Source organism: Pristiophorus japonicus, chromosome 15, assembly GCF_044704955.1.
Source record: "Pristiophorus japonicus isolate sPriJap1 chromosome 15, sPriJap1.hap1, whole genome shotgun sequence".
In the NCBI taxonomy this organism is placed as follows: Eukaryota; Metazoa; Chordata; class Chondrichthyes; family Pristiophoridae; genus Pristiophorus; species Pristiophorus japonicus.
The window spans coordinates 145,426,020-145,441,285 of record NC_091991.1 but is presented as its reverse complement, the minus strand read 5'-3'; the positions used below and the strand labels follow the sequence as shown (position 1 = coordinate 145,441,285).

Here is a 15,266-nt window from a genome sequence, read left to right as displayed (position 1 = left end):
ATTTTGAAAATTAAATGTTCAAAATGTTTTGTACCACCATATCATGACTTTCCCCAAGAAACTGATAACAGACAATAGGGAAGAATTCTGCTGCACAAGTAGATGGAGACACGATCAGGTTGGCTGATGGTATGCTGCATTCCAAAAGATTCAGAATTTCTGAAAGCTATTTCAAAAACAAAAGCACCTGAAAAGGTTGATGAATTATACTTTATTTTTTTTAGTGCATCTGCAAGATGCAAACTAAAAAAATAAATGAATCGTGATTTGGTACCGAGTCACAAGAACAATTTACAGGTTCAGTCAGAGGGGAGACAAAGTTGGCTACAGATATGGTACAGGAAGGAACTGATTATGTGCCTGCAGAGATAGTGGATGCATTGGTTGTGATCTTCTAAAATTCCCAAGATTCTAGAACGGTCCCAGCAGATTGGAATGTAGCAAATGGAAAGGAGAGAAAATGGGGAACTAACTGCAGGCCAATTAGCCTGACATCAGTCGTTGGGAAAGTGCTGGAATCCATCAAGGAAGTGGTAACAGGGCACTTATAGTCATATGATTAGGCAGAGTCAACGTGGTTTTATGAAAAGTAAATCGTGTTTAACAAATTTATTAAGAGTTTTTGGAGGATGTAACTAGCAGGATAGATAAAGTTGAACCAGTGGATGTGGTATGCTTGGATTTTCAAAAGGAATTTGATAAGGTGCCACATAAAAAGTGCGCCACGAGAGAAGGGCTCATGGGGTTGGGGGTAATATATTAGCATGGATAGAGGATTGGTTAATGGACATAAAATAGAGTAGGGATAAATGCATCATTTTCCAGTTCGCAGGCTATAACTAGTGGGCTGCCACAAGGATCAGTGCTTGGGCCTCAGCTATTTACAATTTATATTAAGATATGATTGAAAGGACTGAGTGCAATGTATCCAGATTTGCTGACAATACAAAGCTAGATGGGAAAAGTAAGCTGTGAGGAAGCCACAAAAGAGCCTGCAAAGGGATATAGACAGGTTAAGTGAGTGAATTATTCACTTTGGTAGGAAGCATTAGAAAAAGAGGTTCATGTTTAAATGGTGAGAAACTATTAAATGTTGGTGTTCAGATTTAGGTGCCCTCGTACAGGAAACAAAGTTAACATGCAGGTACAGCAAGCAATTAGGAAGGCAAATGGCATGTTGGTCTTTATTGCAAGTGGGTTGGAGTACAAGAGTAAGGAAGACTTACTATAATTTTACAGGGTTTTGGTTGAGACCACATCTCAAGTACTGTGCAGTTTTGAGGAACAATACACTTGCCTTCGAGGCAGTAGAATGAAGTTTCACTCGATTGATTCCTGGGATCAGAGGGTTTTTCTATGAGAGATTGAGTAGATTGGACCTATACTCTGGAGTTTAGAAAAATGAGAGATGATCTCATTGAAATACAAGATACTGAGGGGGGGTTGACAGGGTAGATGCCGAGAGGTAGTTTCCCCTGGCTGGAATGTCTAGAACTAGGGGGCATAGTGTCAGGATAAGGGTAGGCCATTTAAGACAGATGAGGAGGAATTTCTTCACTCAGAGGGTTGTGAATCTTTGGAATTCTCTATCTCAGTGCTGTGGATGCAGAGTTGTTGAGTATATTCAAGGCAGAGATAGAATGTTTTTTTGAATCAAGGGATTATAGGGACCAGCCAGGAAAGGAGTTGAAGCTAAAGATCAGCCATGATCTTACTGAATATGGAGCAGACCCGATGGCCTACTCCCAAGTTCATTTGTTCTTGATTAATGCAATGTATTACAGGAACTATTTCCTATTTCTACATTGAGATGATTGCAGAGAGGATAAAACAGACTCAATTTCCACATTGTATAAAATCTAGAACACTGATTGAAGTCCACTTTATTCATGCTTAAAATCTTTGAAAATCCTACTGCTAGTGACATTGAGGCAATTTATTCCCACAACTGTATTGGGAATGCAGTTTTACAAAGTGTATGCAGTGAAATTTCCAGCATGCTGATTGATCAGTTTAAATCATACGAGATTTTTTTTTAATCTTCAATTAAGCAGAGATAGTCTATCAATGTCTATAAATGTATTGACCATACAATGGGGAATAATCTGAACAAAAGGTGGCACAAATATGAATTAAAAGGGATCCTAAGCTTCTAAATGACACAAACAAGTTGAAAATTAGTTACGCAGTGCATGTATATGCTACATCTTGCTTGAACAATGGCTTTTGCTCAAAACAAAATGAGCTTTCTCCAAATCATATTCTGCTCATGTATTTGCTCCTTTTAAAATCAGAGTACAAAGCCAGCTGATTAAAGTTGAACTGTAAAGAAACCACTTCTATCATGTTCTTTGCACTTAGCTTTCTCACAATTAGTACCTGCAAATAAGCATTGCATTTTCACAGACCATTAAATGTAAAAGGTATTCATTCAGAGATAATAATAATTTGATTAATCACAACACATTTTTGAAACAAACATGCAATAGTAAACAAGCTACTCTTCAAATAGGTTTGTCAGTAGTATTTAGTGCATTAAATAAATGCATCAACTGTTTCTCATTTATACCAGATAGTCGGTTCATTTTCCCCCTTGGGAGTACTCAACTCTCCGATATAAGTTACTCTTTCAGTTGTTCTTCTCCTTACCAGATTCTCTTTCTTCACTATCAGCTCCTTTCTTCAATATAGATTTCCAATGTAAACCTTAGGACCCATAAATACACACCAACCGCCCAAAAAACAAAACTTGTAACAGATGCATCAAAGATCTAATTGCAGAGCAGCTCAATGGACTGTCGATCCAATGTGCAGTGACAAAGTGGCAAACACAATTTCCGGTCACATTCCTCAGTGGTCTCAATCTCACTATGCCCAGCCTTTCTCAAAGAAACTGACAAACAATAGAGGGGTAAATTACCCTAGGTCATTCACATACCACTTAGTGGTCAGTGATGATGCAGGAATGATGGAGCCCAGATACCAGGTCATCCCATCTTCATGGCTGTAATTACTAAGGGGAAACTAAGGGGCATTAAGTAAACAAAAATGATGCACCAACTGTTTTGTCACACCTTACAACAGAGGACCATAAGAAAGTTGCATCAAAAATAACCTTTTGAAAACTAGAGACAACAGAATGCATGTGTAATTTAATAAACAATTGTAACAAGGCAGTTTACATCAATTACATCTGTGCTGACTCAAAATTCACTGGTGCTATATGTATCTTTCACCTTATACAACATAAGACAGCCACAGCTGTAACAAAACCACCACGCTGATTCGACCAATTATAAACTACTTTTAATCTTGTTGCCAAGATGTATAGATGTCAATTAGAAATTAGGATGCATCATCAAATTTCAGGTTTGGGTCTTCTTTGGAACGAGGGGGGTTGTGGCTGTTTAATGCACAAAACAATAACCTAGTACAAAGACAGTCAATGTGGACAAAAATACAAGTCTGCTTACCTGTCGTTTATCTTGATATTCTGATCAGTTTGTGGGTCATACATGAAACGCATAAGCTGAAGATGCAACACTGGTGGAAAGGTAAGAAACTTGACACCCTTTTCTGCATCCTGTACACAGAATATATAAATATAAGCTCATACATGACCCCCAAAATCATGAGCTTAACACCGTATTTGATGCAGACGAGACTAAATTTCCCCTAGTGAGAGAACAGAGTAATACATCAAGTCTGCGGTATCTATCCAATGCTTGGAGACCTACACGCAGTGCCAAAATTGGAAGCAGACTAGCAAGTGATGAGCCTTATATCAGAAGCAGTTGTGAATTCTTTTTAATGACTACAAATCTGAGGTGCTCGGTCAGTGCTATAACCCATTGAAATACAGCCTTGTACTGAGTTTTTAGAATGATGGAAGTCAACCAATACAGGTGCTGTACGAGTTAAATTACTGGATCAGATGCATAATACTGGTTAGATTTCAAAAGCAGGAGTTATTGGCAACTAGGACCAAATTGGTCCAGGTAGTCCTCAGTGAGCCTAGAGTAAAACATGATCAAACTCACAAAAAGGGCAGCAGATAACAAAACAGCTGTAATAGAATTACACCTTTGTAATGATTTTATTTACAATGAAATGCAGAAATTTCAATTGACCCACACACGATATAAAGCTCATCAAAATTATTGAAATAACAGCCATTTGGAAATCCAGATTGAAACTCGTGTTTTCAATAAAATAAATTTTATTTAAATAATTCAGAAATTAAGTACATTCATTTGAATCCACTTTAAATTGTTAATCAAGGTCAGAAACAAATATACCTGTAAACCATGTTCGCCAGCATCATACTTGTTGTCTCCATCCAGCTGTTCCACTGCTACATAATCTTTGAAAGACTCAAATACTGCAGAACAAAAAAAGTCAGCTGTTAATTTGCTGCAATTCTAAATTTATGAATGAAATATGTGATAGAATACTTATACTCACTGTTTTTCTTTCCCTTTATACCAAGTTGAATATCATAATAATCTTCTATTCTCTCAGATCGATACTCCACATGTTTGCATTGAATATATGACTAAAAAAAAAGGAAAATGTTAACTAATGTCAAAAGCAACAAAATTTATCCAAATTTCATGACTGAGTAATTAACCATAAATTACCACCATCTTTCCTCTGAACAATTTTGGAATTGTGCCCTCGACACAGGTCCCTTTCATTTTATTCTCAACATTGTCAAGTAGCTAGAAAAAAAAAAGTCGTGAGTTCAATAATTCTATTGTCAGATCAATTAACGCTTGCTGCAAAACTTTCTAGATTAAAGCTCCTCAACAATGCAGATTAAAGAAAAATCTAAAATGCTATTACTGGAACTTGGGCTAGTTTTACAAATCTATGGTGTCAGCAGTAAATCCTGCCACAAACAGTGCACATCAAATTTGGTCATGTGCTCGTGATTTTCCAACCATAACAAGAATTCATGGCTACGGTGTGCTCAAATATTTGCTACCGGCAGTTGAAGTTTTCCATAAGCAGTGCTGACTCGTAAAATTACCATTTACACAAGTGATTGTTTGCACTGGCAATGGAATAGTTTAGTTCGGAAAATAATGAACACTTAACAGACATACAAGAACCTCGCTGCCAACTTAGTGTCAAAATCTTCAGGCTTTAAGGAACCATACAATTAGTACAATAATGTTGCAGTACCTAACTTTTGCCACCTACAGTCCTCAGTAAGCAACAAATAGAGCTAGCTGATAACAGAAAACGGGCACACACAATTTCAATTTACTTCATGGTTCAATCATTTCCACTATTTGCTGAGAGTCCTGCTGCCGCCAAGTGGAATACTCCATACCCATTTTTACCCATCAGCTCCAATACCTTCATACCCAGTTTTGATAGTTCTAAAAATATCAACACTAAACCATCCTTGTGGCTATTAAGGTTCCTGCTCAGAGCTCAGTGTCAGCTGTAGCTCAGTGGTTAACACACTCACCTCTGAATCAGAAGGTTGTGGGTTCAAGCCCCACTCCAGGGACTTGAGCACAAAAAAAACTAGGTAGTCCAGTGCAGTACTGAGGGAGTGCTGCATTGTCGGAAGTGCCGTCTTTCGGATGAGACCTTGAGAAGGCAGTCGGGGCCTCGGTTTAAGTGGCACTATTTCAAAGAGGAGCAGGGGGGTTATCCCTGGTGTCCTGGCCTATATATATATATATCCCTCAATCAACATAAAAACAATTATCTGGTCATTCTCACATTGCTGTTTGAGAGAGTTTGCTTGTGTGCAAATTGGCTGCCTACATTACAACAGTGCCAACACTCCAAAAATACTTAATTGGCTGTAAAGTGCTTTGAGACATCTGGTGGTTGTGAAAGGCGCTATATAAATCCAAGTCTTTCCTTTTTTCTCTGAATTTTAATGTACATTATTTGAACAAAATTCCACAACGTCTAACAGATTGACTACTACACAGGAATCCAGCAGCCCAGCCCTACAGAACCACATCTCCTGACAAAACAACAGCAATGGAAAATTTTCTACCCCACCACCTCACATTCTGACAAGTGAAGAACATGGAAACAAGTAGGATAGTGACTGAGATGAGATGGCAGGTATTTTAACAAGACAGCTAGCAGCGGAATCCAAATCATTCACAATAATTTAAGTTTGTTCAACTCCAAAGCTATAAATGAGGCACCTCAGGTACTGAGAAGAACAGGCTCTGCACAAATACTTAAGACTTGATACTCAGGATACAGTAGTAATTACTGCCACATCAAAAATTTAGCTTGGAGATCCCAAATGTTAAGCTTGGTTAAATCTTAAACGATATACATTTTCTATACAGTTTCCAAACGTACCAACTAAAATTAATCTACTTACCACCCTGCACAGCTCCTGGACATCATGCTGCATAAAACTGTCTAGTGTTTCCCAGCTATGAGGAAATATTAATACAGCATTTATTGTTAGGATAACACTGACCAATTCTAATAAATTGTAATAGTCTAATGTTTCGCAAGTTAATAGGTTTTGCAAGTTACACTGCAACTTTAACCAGATACACACATGGTACAAATTCTGCATACATTTATGCTAATTATGAACAGTCAGTAATCACAAAGCGCAGTGATTAAAGTGCTATCACACACCATACAAATGCTAGTATCCTATTTGCGTGTGTAGACTGGTGAGTGACCGATTATTGAAACTTGGTTGAAATGAAAAATGACAATGCCGAGTAAGTAGTCCAAAACTTTTTCCATAGAGGTAACTATTCCTACTTACCCAAAAGACTTTGTCAGTTTCTTGGTTCCAACTGGTTTGTCACTGTGCTGCAATTCATAGAACACCCTTTGCAATGCTAAAGGTACACTTTTTGATGAATCATCCCCTTCTGTTGGCATCATGTAGACAGCCTAAGTAAAACAAAGAAAATCAATCAGTATAATTGGAGTTATGAAAAGTATGACAAAACAAAAGTGAATAAAAACTCAGCCCTGGCAAGTACAGTATCAGTTTTGCTGGAGGAAGCATTTCCAAGCTCAGTATATTTTAATTAATATACAAAGCATCTCCTATATTTGCACTGACATCAGTCGCAGGCTCCTTTGGGTTTATTCAGTCTGCTTTTCAGGCCAATGGCAAGCCTTCCCCCCACCCTAACCCAATTTTGTTCCTGTTCTGAATGTGATTGATGTCTTACGCTGTGTATAATTCCAAAGGGCCCCACCAACAGTCCTGCAGCACTTCACACATCCACAAATCTGATGCTATCTAAACCTGTATATCACAAAAACAAAACACTGCAGATGCTGACAATCTAAAATAAAACAGAAAATGCTGGAAATACTCAGGTCAGACAGCATTGGTGGAGAGAGAAACAGCTAATGGACTCAATCTTCCCCAGTGATTTGCGCTTTTTTTTTGGCTTAAGTTTAAAAGTTAGTTACGTTTTTTTAGGTTCGTTTTTTTGGACCTCCAAGGGGTAAAATCTGCCACCTGCACCAATTCTGGCCAGCTCAGAGTTACTCCAGTTCTTAACCAGCATATGTGGCCTCTGCATTAAAAACCTTCTGGTGAGTTAAAGAAATCGGCACAGGTAAGTAAATCAGCACAGAGATGCCCAGACAGCAGCAGGAGGTGTAAGAGTGGGAGAGCGCGAGGTTGGGGGGGGGGGGGGGGGGGGGGGGGGAGGGACATCGACCACGAGGGAGGAGGCCATTTGGCCTGGGATAGGCACAGGGACCAGGAGGGGAGAGGCCAGCCAGGGATAGGCGCGGGGACTGGGACCGGGAGGCCATTCAGCCAGGGATAGGAGTGCGGGGATCGGGAATCTCTTCGGCCTGGGATAGGAGCGGGGTCCGGCACTGGCCAGGCGGTGGGGGGGGGGGAAAGAGAGCCACGGGGCACTTTAATAACTTAATGGAGGTAAGTTGCTGCAATATATTTTAATGTGCTTGTGCAGGTTTGCGAGCTGTTTTTGTTTCACTTTCCAGCCTCAGCCCCGTGGCAACCAGATCTTTTTAGTGCAGATCAAGGCTCCACCCCCAAAACTAAACGACAGGCTAGGCAGCGCCAAAAAAACTCAAGTATGCCAAGAAACAGCTTTGGGGAAAATTGAGCCCAAATGTTTCTGACAAAAGATAATCGCTCTGAAATGTTAACTCTGTATCCCGTTCCACAGATGCTGCCTGACCTGAGTATTTCCACCATCTGCACTATTTTGATTTTGTATTAGTCTTTAACTCACTGCCACTTCTCTTCCAGGAATGCCCACCTTAAAGGAGTTTTGCTCTTCCTGACAGGATTTCCATTTGTCTCTTTTACCTTGTTTATCTTCATTGCTTTTTGTTTCTCTTCTCATGTTTGATCAGGTATCTACCAAAAATCACTGACAGCCACATTTCTTCCCTCAGCAACTGTCTTCAGCACAGGCTTATTCCATGTGGATTCCAACTAAAATTTTACCCTTCATGTTCTGGATCCACCCATGAATACAGATATGGCGAAGATATTCAACGTTCCTCAAACCATTGATCTTGCTGCATCCAGAGATCCACGCTCAACACTATGTGTTGCCGCATGCACACAAACTCTTTAGCAGCACCAACTTACTATCTCAAAGCTGTCCTGGTCCATATTTTGGTAGGAACTAAGTGAAGCAATATAAACTGTAAGGTACAATTCTGAAGGGAGTGCTTGAACAGAGACCTTGGAGTATATGTGCACAAATCATTGAAGATGGCAGGGCAGGTTGAGAAAGCAATTAAAGTATACAGGATCCTGGGCTTCATATATAGAGGCATAATGTACAAAAGCAAGGATGTTGTGATGAACCTGTATAAAACATTGTTTCGAACCTCAACTTTTTATCTAATTCTGGGCACTGCTCTTTCGGAAGGATGTGAAGGCCTCAGAGGGTGCAGAGAAGATTTACAAGAATCTTACAAGGTGGTTCCAGGGATGAGAAACTTCAGTTATGTGGATAAACTGAAGCTGGGGTTGTTCTCCTTAGAGCAAAGAAGGTTGAGAGAAGATTTGATAGAGCTGTTCAAAATCATGGTATCTAGATAGAGAGAGAGAGAAAATGTTCCCATTGGCAGAGAGGGTTAAAAACCAGAGGACACAGATTTAATGTGATTGGCGGGAGAACCAAAGGCGACATGAGGAAAAACTTCTTTACGCGGCGACTGGTTAGGATCTGGAATTCACTGCCTGAACAGGGTGGCGAGGCAGATTCAATTGTGGCCTTTCAAAAGGGAATGAGCTAAGTACCTGAAGGAAAAAAAATTGCAGGGCGACGGGGAAAGGGCAAGGGAATGGGACAAGCTGAAGTGCTCTTGCAGACAGCACTTCAGGCTTGACAGTTCGAATGGCCTCCTTCTGTGCTGTAACCATTCTATGATTATAAATCAAAAGCATATATATGCCCACCTGATTATGTTAAAGCATAAGCTACTTTTCTATTACCCCCAGGCCACAACGGAATATGGCTTCAACCCAGCTCAGTTCTCAATACTGAAATGGTATTCAACCTTAAAGGAGCACTTCAAAAATCCTCGTCACAAGAAAGCACTCATGGCAATAGTGGCCATTCAGCCCATGGCACCATAGCAGGAGTGCCAAATAGAATTGTTCCGTAACATCTTGCATACCACTTCGAATAAACCAAGGACAATTATAATATAGTATATATAGCTAAGATATGTCAAGTTTGCACTAAAAAGATGCTCCAGAAAAATGGGCTAAAGGACTGAAGAGCGAGGGGGAAAAGAAACACCAAGCCGTAGTTTCCTACTGTCTCAAAGGCATTGATTTGTGGTGGGGCAGATACAGCACCAAAAAGGTGCCCATAGCACCATGGAATCTCATTGATGCCTCCATGAATAACCTCCCGAAAATACTAGGGGATCGAGGGTCTAGCGAGGAAGAGGAACTGAGGGAATTCCTAGTCAGGAAATGGTGTTAGGGAAATTGATGGGATTGAAGGCCGATAAATCCCCAGGGCCTGATAGTCTGCATCCCAGAGTACTTAAGGAAGTGGGCCAAGAAAAAGTAGATACATTGGTGGTCATTTTCCAACATTCCATGAACTCTCCGTTCTTATGGATTGCAGGGTAGCTAATGTAACCCCACTTTTTAAAAAAGGAGGGAGAGAAAACAGGGAATTATAGACCAGTTAGCCTGACATCAGTAGTGGGGAAAATGCTGGAATCAATTATTAAAGATGTAATAGTGCATTTGGAAAGCAGAGACAAGATCGGTCCAAGTCAGCATGGATTTATGAAAGGGAAATCATGCTTGACAAATCTAAAAAATTGAGGATTTAACTAGTAGAGTTGACAAGGGAGAACCAGTGCATGTGGTGTATTTGGACTTTCAAAAGGCTTTTGACAAGGTCCCACACAAGAGATTAGTGTGCAAAATTAAGGCACATGGGGGTAATGTATTGACACAGATAGAGAACTGGTTGGCAGACAGGAAGCAGAGAGTCGGGATAAACGCGTCCTTTTCAGAATGGCAGGCAGTGAGTAGTGGGGTACCACAAGGTTCAGTGCTGGGATCCCAGCTATTTACAATATATATTAATGATTTAGACGAAGGAACTGAATGTAGTATCTCCAAGTTTGCAGATGACACTAAGCTGGGTGGCAGTGTGAGCTGTGAGGAGGATGCTAAGAGGCTGCAGGGTGACTTGGACAGGTTAGGTGGAGTGGGCAAATGCATCGCAGATGCAGTATAATGTGGATAAATGTGAGGTTATCCACTTTGGTGGCAAAAACAGGAAGGCAGATCATCTGAATGATGACAGATTAGTAAAAGGGGAGGTGCAACGAGACCTGGGTGTCATGGTACATCAGTCATTGAAAGTAGGCATGCAGGTACAGCAGGCAGTAAAGAAAGCAAATGGCATGTTGGCCTTCATAGCGAGAGGATTTGATTATAGCAGCAGAGAGGTCTTGCTACAGTTGTACAGGGCCTTGGTGAGACCATACCTTGCAGAGTGTGCAGTTTTGGTCTCCTAATCGGAGAAAGGATATTCTTGCTATTGAGGGAGTGCAGCGAAGATTCACCAGACTGATTCCTGGGATGGCAGGACTAACATATGAAGAAAGACTGGATGGACTAGACTTATATTCACTGGAATTTAGATGAATGAATGAGGGAGGATCTCAGAAGTATATAAAATTCTGACAGGATTGGACAGGTTCGATGCAGGAAGCATGTTGCCGATGTTGGGGAAGTCCAGAACCAGGGGTCACAGTCTAAGGATAAGGAGTAAGCCATCTAGGACCGAGATGGAGAAACTTTTTCACCCAGAGAATTGTGAACCTATGGAATTCTCTACCACAGAAAGTTGAGTCCAGTTCGTTGGATATATTCCAAAGGGAGTTCGATGTGGCCCTTATGGCTAAAGGGATCAGGGGGTATGGAGGGAAGGCAGGAGTGGGGTACTGAAGTTGCATGATCAGCAATGATCATATTGAATGGTGGTGCAGGCTCAAATAGCCTGTTCCTGCACCTATGTTTCTATCTTCTTGCGAGAATAGGCTATTCAACCATGGGCAGCATAGATAGCAATCAGAAGATTTGGTCAATTTTATTTTCCCTGGCCCAGGAGCACAGAAGCCCATCATAGCACCCCTGCTGCCACCATCTGAAATATAACTGACTGGAGCTCTAATACTTACTTGCAAGTATAGTTTAATTTCAAGTTTAAAACAAACCTGATGCAAGAATACTAATTATTTGAATTTCATAACATTAAAGAATGTGTTTACACTGCTAGCTCTCAGAAGCATCTGTGTAGCCCCATTATGCCATGTATTTCTTTTGCACACAACAAAATTAGAAGTGCAGCATGTAACGATTTCTTTTCTTCCTTGCAACCATTTATCTTCAGGATTGAGCATAGTGATAATGTCCACACTACCTTTCGCAGCTGATTTGTGAAGAACAATGTCTGCAATAAGCTGTTCATGTAACAGGTTGCTCCCTGGTTCTTCAATCCTACATAGCCTGTGTGCTTTTTAGAATCCCACCTAGAATTAAATTTTCAAAAATAGTACATTTAACACGCAGCTTTCCAATATATGGCTTCCCTTGAGAGACTTGAAAACAAATACATATATAGAGTACAGAAATTCAGCAGTGCCCAATTTTCTCCCATACCTCATGCATCCAGAGAGGCTGAAAAAGATTGGCAAGCACGTTTCCAACTCTCCTTCCCCCCCTTCACACCAAAATCCATTACACAGTGAGAAATCACAAAGCCATGGTATAATATTGTTGTCTGCACAATTTATTTAATTACAAATTATTCATGTAAAATGTATCTCAATCTAGTCAACTTACAAAATTCCCAAGATTTTATAATTCTAATTACAATACTCACGCCACCCCATGTGGTGCATCAGCCTGAACAAAGACTTCAAATGTAACTTTGTCATCTTCTATGAATCCTTTTTCAGCATCAGTTGCTTCCTGAACAGATTGTAAACAGGTTTTAAATAAGTATTCAATTAACGTAGTTCACTCCATAGCTACCTGAAATTACTTTGTATAATTGTTATAACTCATCATTGGCCTTACAATTTTAATGACATCTAAATTCAAAAACAAAGATTTGGTAAATTCTATGCAATGTAGCAACAACTTAATGTTTCATGCATACAGGACTGAACTGCCTGCTTTTTCTTTCCCATAAGACTTAATTTTAAAATCAAAGGATACCTTTAGTAATAAATCAAAGGATGCCTTTAGTGAAATTACATAGATATATTCTTTGAAATTACATAATTCACAGCCCACCTAAACTGTGCCTTATGGAGCCACATTGATTTCAGTAAAATGATCTAAAATCTCAACTATGTAAGTATTATTATAGCAACACTACTCCCTGTGCAAGGATAGAAATAACCAGAAGGAAATGATGACAGGGATTGCTCCCCACAAAAGATAGAAGAAAATTTAATAGGCACAGGTACCCATTTATCCAGGGCAGATATAAGTGACAAAGATAGGGTGCAAGTTTTGTGTATTCAAGATCACTTGTAATTTGTAAGTTATACTTCAGGAAAAAGCAAAACAAAAACTTGAACTAAAAAAATGAACAAATGAAACAGCTCAACACCAGGGCAGATATTTGTTGGAACTTTATACACGAGTTAAGGATTATGTGCAGACTACAATGAATAAATAATAGAGCACTAACCCCAGCCTAATTTCAGCTGCAAACGAGCGTGACAACAGAAACTTAAGTGGCAAATTCGGTGCAGTGTTATGGACTCCAGGAGGGAGAACTTGCATCTGGATCTTCCAACAGGGATAGCGATAGTGGAACGTCTCAAGGAGTTAGCATGTTATGAGAAGATAATCTGACAAATCAGCACCAGTGATCCCAGGGTACAAACTAACATTTAAATGGGGTATATGGCTGAGAATTAGCTCAATTTAGAAAGTGTAAAACTTTGGGAGGAAAAAGATAGCTGTCAAGTATATACAAGAAAAATAATCTAAGCAATCACCAAATTATCTATGGGACAAGTACAGAAAATAGTAAAATAGACATTTGATGCGCAAAAAAGGGCACTGGAGGTGAACAAAAAAGGTTAAGCACAATAATACGTGCATCATTACAATACGCGTTCTTAAGAAGCAAATTAGAACTTAAGGATAAAAGTTGTGTAATTGGGATGGAGAAAACATAATTACTCAATTAAAAAATAAGTACTCTGGGAAAATAGAAACTTGCTATACAATTCCTGTAGCATAGCAAATATCCTTGAGGGCTTTGAAATTAACGAGGAGGCATTGAATGAGATCAGACACTGAAAATTAATCAAAGAAAAATGGCATCTTTGCAAGAGTCTAGAGGACTGACAAATTGAATTTTATCAATGTTGCGACCACTTGAGTCACCGCCTGCACCAAATGCAACGATGTAATGCTCTTCACAAGTCCTTTTCTAGCTGCTTGGTAAAACACACTGGCAGGAAAGGAATCAGATTCCAAATGGCTCAGGTGGAACGGATCAATGCCGACAGTCCAAGACCAAGGCAGGTACCTGGGAATATGGACAACCCTGGACTACACAGGAAGCTTGCCAAATGAGTTATGGATCTCTTGACAATATTCAAGAAAGGATAATTCAATGTGTGTTGGAAGCATGTCCTTTGGGGACTGTAGCATTTTTGTACTAGACCAAGTTTCTAAAAGTTTAGTCAGTCCCCTGCATTCTCCCCTATGCTAGTCCCACTTTCTTGTAGATTTGAAATAATACAGGAAAGGAGACTAGCACAGTTCAAATTTGCAGATTGACTTGGATTACAATGCAACAAGTTTGGTTGTAGAACAAAGTAAATCTTCAGCACTTACACTCCAAGTCATAAAATTAGAAAACCCCCAGTCATTCTCCTTGTGAAAGAAAAGATGACTAATCCTTCTACTGAATGACTTTTCTTCATCTTTGTAGTTGATTATCTTCAATACAGCTTGGGCATGACAGGACCATGACCTATAAAAAGAAACACGAGGATTTTTTGTAACTAGATAATTTATATTCTTTATTTCATTTAAAGGGTAAATTCACGTGAGCACACAAAAATCATACAATTCATGGATAAACTACAAATAAACCGAAGAAATAGGAGCAGGGGTAGGCCATACGGCCTCTCGAGCCTGCTCAGCCATTTAATATCATGGCTGATCTGATCATGAACTCAAATCTACTTCCCTGCCCGCTCCCCATAACCCCACATTCCCTTATCGGTTAAGAAACTGTCTATTTCTGTCTTAAATTTATTCAATGTCCCAATTTCCACAGCTCTGTGGCAGCAAATTCCACAGATTTGCAACCCTCTAAGAAATTTCTCATCAGTTTTAAATGGGCGGCCCCTTATTCTAAGATTATGCCCTCTAGTTCTAGTCTCCATCAGTGGAAACATCCTCTCTGCATCCACCTCATCAAGCCTCCTCAATCTTACACGTTTCGATAAGATCACCTCTCATTCTTCTGAATTCCAATGAGTAGAGGCCCAACCTACTCAACCTTTCCTCATAAGTCAACCCCCTCATCTCCAGAATCAACCTAGTAAACCTTCTCTGAACTGCCTCCAAAGCAAGTATATCCTTTCGTAAATATGGAAACCAAAACTGCACGCAGTATTCCAGGTGTGGCCTCACCAAAACCCTGTATAACATATCAAGACTTGCCTGCTTTTTTACTCCATCCCCTTGGCAATAAAGGCCAAGATTCCATTGGCCTTCCTGATTACTT

The 15,266-nt window shown here is 39.8% G+C and overlaps 1 protein-coding gene across 5 annotated transcripts in view; it reads right to left on the bottom strand.

Annotated features, from left to right (window-relative positions):
• Positions 1 to 15,266, bottom strand: part of usp7 (ubiquitin specific peptidase 7 (herpes virus-associated)) — a 105,194-nt gene that overhangs the window by 37,944 nt on the left and 51,984 nt on the right. For all 5 annotated transcript variants that reach the window (XM_070901045.1, XM_070901047.1, XM_070901046.1 and 2 more), the window contains exons 4-12: positions 14,366 to 14,504; positions 12,384 to 12,472; positions 11,922 to 12,030; positions 6,773 to 6,903; positions 6,368 to 6,422; positions 4,641 to 4,721; positions 4,465 to 4,555; positions 4,299 to 4,381; positions 3,474 to 3,583 (exon numbers count right to left, since the gene is read on the bottom strand). In XM_070901045.1, the coding sequence (XP_070757146.1) occupies positions 3,474 to 3,583; positions 4,299 to 4,381; positions 4,465 to 4,555; positions 4,641 to 4,721; positions 6,368 to 6,422; positions 6,773 to 6,903; positions 11,922 to 12,030; positions 12,384 to 12,472; positions 14,366 to 14,504 (888 nt within the window). The remainder of the gene's footprint in view (positions 1 to 3,473; positions 3,584 to 4,298; positions 4,382 to 4,464; positions 4,556 to 4,640; positions 4,722 to 6,367; positions 6,423 to 6,772; positions 6,904 to 11,921; positions 12,031 to 12,383; positions 12,473 to 14,365; positions 14,505 to 15,266) is intronic.